The following is a 7,735-nucleotide window of genomic DNA, read 5'->3' on the forward strand; positions in this document are numbered from 1 at the left end:
AATTTATTAATCACTTCACTTCTTCTGTCTAACCAATATATTTACTATATTTAGCTTATAAGTTATGATTTTTGGAAGCCAGTGATATATAAAATCTCCTAACAGGTATGAGCTTTGGTTGAACAAATAAAATGATCAGTCACTAAATGCAACAGTGGAAAGATATGGACGAATGGTTAAAATAAATCCGCGATCGACAATCTATGAAAATATATAATATTAAATAAAATAAAAATGTTAGCGAAAGTTAAAATTATTTCAGAGACAGCGTATACGACGTTTACGTGGCTTCAGACAACTACCACATAATAAGTAATAGTTTTTCACACTTCACCAACCGTCAGGTCATGGATACTTGCTCGCGCTAAAAGTCGCGATAGCGCACTGGTTACCAACAGCATCGCGGCCTGACACCTTATCATTTAAGATGTTATCACTACAAGATCATGAAGAGTTAGATACCAATCACGGTTTGTCAAATATCTATCCTAATGTTATTAGCTTCAGAACAATTTTTTGATATTGATTCCCTTTTGAAAATTTCAGATGATGTTAACCTTCAGGTTTCTTGCCTAAGTACTATATTTACAGAAGTGGAAGTGCTCGTGTCCTATGAGTCATATAAAAGAGCGAGTACTTTGCGATTATTGTGAGATAAATCAATATCAGCACTATTGAATGTGTATTACTAGCAAAAGGTTTTTTTTCTTTTTTCTTCTCTTCATTTATTTTTGTAAACATAGATCATATACATATAAATCATCTGTTCTTACGCTTTGTGAACTTGTATGTGTAACTAAGTTGGGCAAAAACTTTTTACAATTTATTATATTTTTATAAGTGAGAACCTATAATTGGCTCTGTGATTCTATTGTAATTTCTGAATATATGTACGCTGTTGGTTTTTCATGTACTAAAATAAAATAAAATAAATAAATCATGTTCATATAATTTTTATAAAATCTCAATACCTACGTTTCTCGAAACTTCAAAAAAGTTAGTGAATGAGCGAAAGAGTGAATGTGACTGACTTATATGCATTTGAAGTTTTAATTCGTGTTCAGTGCATATGGTGGTCAATGTTTCAGTACTTACATAGATATTTTTAGTCCACCCTGCAGTTTTCTGTACGAAAAAATAACATTTTTTTATATATCAGAACATGATGTGTGCTTGACTTCAAATCTGGTTCCGATACCTATACAAAATTACTGTGAATATCCGCTCACGATCTGAAACTTAAATGAGTTCAGGTATTGTTAACAAATATTTCTATATTTCTACAAATATTGTTTATACAGCACCAACGTCACTCATGGCCAATTTGTTCCGTTGTTTTGAAAGACACAACTCACCCGTAAAATTTCCTAATATTTAACTGTTTCCTTCTTGATACTTAGAATCAAGGAATTATGTAATTATATTTTTTACAAATCATTCCTCATTTAAATGACTTATAGTAATAAACTGTCTTATCAGTGAAGACGGTTAAATGATGATTCGCTGCTTTGTGCCAAGCCCAAACCGTGCCCCTACCCGCTTATACGTTAGACCTGTCCTTGATGCTCAGTAGGTAACTTACATTAGTTTAAACTAGTCATGTTACCATTCTAGCTCTGAATTAGGCAACTTTTCAGATATTATTACTTCCTTTAGGCTGCTCATAGAGACTGATAGACCACCAAAAACAGAAATTAGTTAATATCAATCGGTCCAGACAACTGAGGTAATTTTGCGTTCCGGCAGTAGGTAATTAAGTAATAGGTATACTTATACCTATTACTAAATCTTATAAATCAGTACATGAATAATCCAAAGATGTATGTATGTCTTTATTATGCTTTATTTACCTATGTTTTTATTACCTACTTCATTTTATATATACAGTATTTTCTGTGAGCTTCCTTAATTTTCATTTTCATCCAAGGAATGAAGTAATAAACATTCGTGTATATGCCTGGCTTGTCCTTTCTTGCGCAACCGTCGCCATGCGAAACCAGCCCCACCACCTGCCTAAAATAAAGAGTAAATATACTTCCCTTGAGTTATGCATTATGTTGATTTTTAACAGTTACAAAATGTTACTGAATTTCCAGGATGTTGCAAAGAAAATTAATACATTATTTAGGAATGCCACATTTTTTAACTTTTTCTTCAAAACGATGATAAAAAGTTCATCAATAATTGCCGTAATTTTTAATAGTATTTTTCAAACAGCTTGGGTACTGTGAGAAATGTTATCTAACCATACAATTGGTAACCTTAAAACGCAAATTGTGTTTATATTTGAATGAAAAACAGTAGGTATGGTACCTATACCTTTTGTCACTCCCCTTTTCCTAGCAATCTATGTGCAATTTATCAATATACTGATATCCAAGTGCTATCACATATAACTTTCTTAAAGAAATGACGTATGAGAGTTCATTTTCTTACCTATTCCATAAAATGGCTCCTCCAGAGTCTCCCTGACAAGTGTCCCGTTTGCCGTCACCGTCCAAGCAGAACATGTCTTCGGTCAACCGAGTGCCGTGGTGCTTCCGTCTACAGTTCTTTAATGACACAAAGCGTAGGTGGGTCTCCATCAACCCCGAATTGGACATCGAACCACCGTACTGCATAATCCCGTATATAACAAATTAAAGCCGTTGTAATTTTATCTTAATAGTTAGTTAAAGAATAGCCTGATGAGTTTTAATTAAAGACGTCCGGGAGTTCAAGGGGTGATTTTCTAATCTTAAACATTTATATATTATTTTTTTAGGAGGTTTATTAGTCTTATTTATTTATGTTTCAAGAATTGCCTCTTTGGTTTAAATCGAGTAATTACTGTGGACGACCACGGTGAAGTATAAAAGCGCCCATTTAGTGATATGAAATTAGACAAACCCTTTTTCAAACAAGTATGTAATAGTAGGTAGGTAAGTACTACGTATTATTTTCTTGATAAAAATATTAAGACCGGACTGAAGAAAAATAAACGCTCAATAGCTACACCGTATCTCAGACAATATAATAAGTTATAGATAAGTATAACTTACCGACGTGAATCCCCAACCTGTTGCCTTAAAATTCCTTTCTCTTTCATTCATCCACTTGTTTGATTGCACGATCATAGCTCTTTGTATTTTCTTATTGAATCTGATCGGCCGTCTTGTAAATATCAATGCGATATCACAGGCAAAAGGAGCTTCCTTATCGTAATCTTCATGCAAGACAATATACCATATTTTATACGAATCAGCACTCATGTCATATATATACTTAGCACCTGCAACCATTTTAGTAAGCTTATTTAAAGAAATATTATGTATATTCTTGTTAAACGTTGCTTACCTCTGTTTAGGTTTTATCATGTTCATGAGATATACATTTTAATAGAGATATATCAGTGGACTATTGTTTTCAAATATCTAGAGATAATTCTTATATAATTCTCACCGAAACGCACATGCATATCCTTTACGTTTTTATTGTTGGTGAAGCAGTGAGCAGCGGTCAAGATAGCCCAACTGGACAGGACAGTGCCTCCGCAGAGGGCCCCATAGTTAAACACCTGCACGGCGAACGGAAACTTCTCTATGGGAACTGAATGGCCTCCAACTATTTTACCCTCAAAGTTATAATACGTATTTCTGCCATCCATACTAGTATAACTTATGCAAAACGTATAACACAAATTCACAAATTGGTAGAAGCGAGAAACGTGTTTTATGTCGTTTCATTACCCCTTCATTTTACATGTAGCAATGCAAACGGAGAATTAAGGTAATTAAATTAAAAGCGTAATTAATCCCAAAGCTCATTACCTTTAATAGCATGGTACAAAACGATCAAACACTTTTTCAGTATTTGCAGAAGAAACATGAAAAAACATTACCTACTTCTGTTTATTATAATAAATTCTAGTCCAGTTATTTTCTGTAATCTTAACGTTCTAAAATCCAGCATTGTTAATGTATTGTATTTTTTCTGAATTATCCACCTAATAGCAACCTTGAAAAGCTTACCAGCCAACTACAAATTTTACTTAAGAATTATGTAGGTACCTAATAGTATTTCATGAAGAATTACTACGCTTCTTCTAATTTCTTCAGGTCGTACTTTCAGTTTTTCTACTGCATACCTAGTTTAGCTTCTTCCATGCCATCACGAATCCTTTGTATTATGACACCGTAAGATGTGAACCCGTTAGTTTATAATCTAACGTAGGTTAGGTTAGGTTAGTTTATAATCTCCCTACCGTCAGTTTATAATTTAACTAGCGAGATTATAAACTGACGAGTGTTTACAATTTTACGGTGACATATACATATCTACTTTAAAATCTTGGTCGGATTTATTTTAGAAAAAAAACTAGATTTCTAGACAAATTGGTAATGTCAATGTGGCTAATTCCGCCATAGGGACTACTCTATCCACGAGCGTATATTTCTTTGGTTTTCAATGGTTTTTTTTTTAATCGCTGATTTGTCAATGAATTATCGATTTTGTTCGTTGTTTGAGAAAAACACTAGTAGACGGAATAGTCCCTATGACGGAATTAGCCACATTGACCTTACTTTAAGTTTATTTTATGTTACACCTTGTATTTGTGTTTTCCGTCCCGACCATAATCCCGTCAGTAATCGATCTGTTGCAATACTCATTTTGGAATTCAAACAGTTTCTTCTTTACCCAGCTTCTGAGGTACCAAACGTTGGCATACACGCTGGGCTTGTTTTTTTGAGCGCAGCCATCACCGTGCGATACAATTCCTACTACCATCCTAAAAAATATATAATTCGTAAGTAAAGTATCAGACCCATAAACTTACACATACTACTTTTACTGCTAATAGTTTAAAATGTTCTTATTCATTGTTGACCAATTCGCAACTCTACCAAGCCCCGATCTTGTTTAAAACTTCGGCTAACTAGATTTTGTGTCTGCAATGTCGTGTCTTAACCGGCCAAGCAGTTGATTATTATACGGGTTTACCTTTAAAATATTCAAAGAAAAGAATCTAGGGATTAATGTGAAATTCCAATTGTAACATCATTTCCACACAGTATTCCTGCTACATGATAAATGATAAATGAGGTGTGTGTATATACAGTGTGTGGCCTATAACGCGGGAGAATAATTAAAACGTAGATTCTACTACTCAAACAATAAAACTTTTGTTCGACAACTTTTTGAAATTATGTAGTCTTAAAATTGTCCCTTTTTCAAACAAACTAAATAATATTTTCAATGTACTTTAAATTCCGTCTAATTGACATCGCCCGTCAGTCTTGTCACCGTACAGGCATAATCAATTTCGTGATACATTGCGTGTTCGATTAAATTTTAAAGTGTTTTAAAATACAAACCACAAGTTATTTTTAAAAGTTGCTGAACAAACATTGTCTAGTTTGAGGAGTAGAATCTACGTTTTAATTATTCTCCCGCGTTATAGGCCACACACTGTATATGTACTTAAGTGTTTTTGAGGCCCAATTCAACTCGAGTTATACAAAGTAGTTATAAATACATGGGCCATACAAAACAGCCATCATCTTTTGTTGTTTTTTTTTTCGAGTAATATTTGTGAAGACCAGACATTTAATTGAATAACTATTAAAACTAAAATTAAGTTATAAAAAAACCTATCTTTACCCATTCCATTCCACGCCGCCGCCGGAGTCCCCCTTGCATGTGTCATATTTTCCGCTTCCATACAAGCAGAACATATCCTCGGACATAGTAAGGTTGTGTAACTGACCGCATTTGTCTAATGGCACGTACTGCAGTCTGGTCGTCATCAAGCCGTGGCTGGAGAGCGGACCATTGTACTACAAAATATTATCGAGGGTTTACATACATTTGGGCCAAACAATAAGGTCGACTTCCGAATGCTAGTCACTGTCCCGGACACGGGTCCCAGATAGGGTTACCAGATGACAGGAATTTTGGCCTTTTGTCAGGAATGGGGACGGAACACGAAAATGTCAGGAATTTTTTGAATTGATGGACTTTTTTTATAAAGTACCTTTTTATTAACTTAAATTGATACAAGTAATAAATTTAATAAAACTTAAATAAATCGCGGCTAGCTATCGGCTCAATCGGGTAGGCATCGCTCTAGACCCCCAGTCGTCGTCAAAAATATGAATGTCAAGAAAAATATTCGGAAATCAGGAATTTTGTCAGGAAATTCTAACTTTGTATCTGGTAACCCTAGTCCCAGAGCATGTCATCTTTCAACTTGCATCATTAGCAATAGGGGTGACAACAAAGTGTCACCTATTGGGGATTAGCATGTCGAGCACGGACGTTTTCCTTACCTTATGTAGATAAAGGAATATGATGCGAATGTTTAATGTAAAATACCATCAGTAATTTTATTGAATCAAATCTCGAAATAAGATGAGGAATTACACGTTATGCGAACTGGACACTATCAGTAAGAAGTTATTTTTTTTATTCTCCTAGATTTCGATTTGTAGTCTCATAAAAGACAAACTTTTCAGAAACGGAGCAAACTGTAGAAATATGTAATTAGTATTTGTAAAATTATTATAAGGTGGCGTATACCTTTTGTGTGTCTGCTATATACTATTGACGCGGACTCATCTATGGTAAATGTACTTACTTTTATCCAGCCCCATCCCGTAGCTGAAAAATTCCTTGCGCCCTGCACCATCCATTTGTCCGAGTTTGCAAGGACGGCCTTTTTTGTCTTAACGGAGAATTTGATAGGTTCTTTCACAAATATAAGTGCGATGTCGCACGAAAAAGGCATGACCTTACTATAGTCCTCATGTATAATAAAATACCATATATCATACACTTCAGCATTAGAGTCGTATGTATATCTGGCTCCTGAAATAATGCAGACAGTAAATTAATCGTTACAGTTGATAGAACTATTTTTTCGTTCTGTGTTTTACTTAGGCTTAACTGAATAATTTAATTTTTTAGGTCATACCTACGTGAATTTCCATATCGTATGTGTCCTGGTTAAATTCGAAGCAATGCGCCGCGGTCATGATTGCCCAGCTCGATAAGATGGTGCCAGCACACAGCGCCCCCCCGTTCAGCAACTGGGCCATATGAGGGAACTTCTCTATAGGGACCGCCTTGCCTCCCACGATTTTACCCTCAATTGTCAATACATGTGCGTGTTTGTGTCTATGTCTATGACATACTGTTTGTGTAAACAGAACTAAGAATAAAAAGCGAAAACACGTGTACCGAGACTGATATAACATATTCAAAGATTGTTCACGGATACGGCATTATTAAATGAAAACTGCAGCTCAGCGGTGTTCTAATTAACTTTTTATTATAGGTACCTATAATGAATTTATGGCTAGGTACGTAAGCGAAATTGTGATTGCACGTTCAAATTAAAATAATTGACCTTGACTGGCTGTAATTAACCGACGTCTTCGTGCGTATGTGTACATGCGTCGATATTACCTACTTATAATTAAAAAAATGGAGCGAGTAAGAGCTTTACACAGGTACAAAACTTCTACTCGCTATATTAACCAGAGATGCCACGAATATTCGGCAACTATTCGGTATTCGGCCTATTCGGCCACTTTGCCGAATATTCGGTATTGGGCCGAATGTTGCCTACTATTTGGCCGAATACCGAATATCTGTTGCACCTACTTAAAAATAAAAATTGCAAAATAAAAATAACCAAAAACTATGTATAAGAATGTTTTCTTGGAAAGTTGTTAAATACGAAGTCCATTTTTTA

At 34.8% G+C, this 7,735-nt stretch overlaps 2 protein-coding genes across 2 annotated transcripts; both read right to left on the bottom strand.

The window, feature by feature from the left end:
- Positions 1–1,845: 1,845 nt before the first annotated feature.
- LOC134648434 (chymotrypsin-1-like) lies at positions 1,846–3,664 on the bottom strand. Its single transcript, XM_063502954.1, has 4 exons — positions 3,442–3,664; positions 3,042–3,271; positions 2,437–2,615; positions 1,846–2,013 (listed from the first exon to the last, which is right to left on the bottom strand). Exons 1-4 carry the CDS (start codon positions 3,644–3,646, stop codon positions 1,866–1,868), a joined length of 762 nt encoding a protein of 253 aa, XP_063359024.1. The 5' UTR covers positions 3,647–3,664; the 3' UTR covers positions 1,846–1,865.
- Positions 3,665–4,564: 900 nt separating this feature from the next.
- Positions 4,565–7,263, bottom strand: LOC134648435 (trypsin delta-like). Its single transcript, XM_063502955.1, has 4 exons — positions 6,953–7,263; positions 6,617–6,846; positions 5,641–5,816; positions 4,565–4,768 (listed from the first exon to the last, which is right to left on the bottom strand). The coding sequence occupies exons 1-4, from the start codon at positions 7,233–7,235 to the stop codon at positions 4,570–4,572; spliced, it is 888 nt and encodes a 295-aa protein (XP_063359025.1). The 5' UTR covers positions 7,236–7,263; the 3' UTR covers positions 4,565–4,569.
- Between the last annotated feature and the right edge of the window lie 472 nt (positions 7,264–7,735).

This window comes from Cydia amplana, chromosome 5, assembly GCF_948474715.1.
Source record: "Cydia amplana chromosome 5, ilCydAmpl1.1, whole genome shotgun sequence".
Classification (NCBI taxonomy): Eukaryota; Metazoa; Arthropoda; class Insecta; order Lepidoptera; family Tortricidae; genus Cydia; species Cydia amplana.

Bases quoted from the DNA above. Each gene is read 5' to 3' on its own strand.
- LOC134648434 (XM_063502954.1), bottom strand. From the start codon at position 3,646: ATGGATGGCAGAAATACGTATTATAACTTTGAGGGTAAAATAGTTGGA. The intron at 3,272-3,441 runs GTGAGAATTATA...AAATGGTTGCAG, and splicing joins GGATATGCATGTGCGTTTCG to GTGCTAAGTATATATATGAC. The intron at 2,616-3,041 runs GTAAGTTATACT...GGGATTATGCAG, and splicing joins CAGGTTGGGGATTCACGTCG to TACGGTGGTTCGATGTCCAA.
- LOC134648435 (XM_063502955.1), bottom strand. From the start codon at position 7,235: ATGTTATATCAGTCTCGGTACACGTGTTTTCGCTTTTTATTCTTAGTT. The intron at 6,847-6,952 runs GTATGACCTAAA...GCATTATTTCAG, and splicing joins CGATATGGAAATTCACGTAG to GAGCCAGATATACATACGAC. The intron at 4,769-5,640 runs GTAAAGATAGGT...TATATTTTTTAG, and splicing joins GGCGGCGTGGAATGGAATGG to GATGGTAGTAGGAATTGTAT.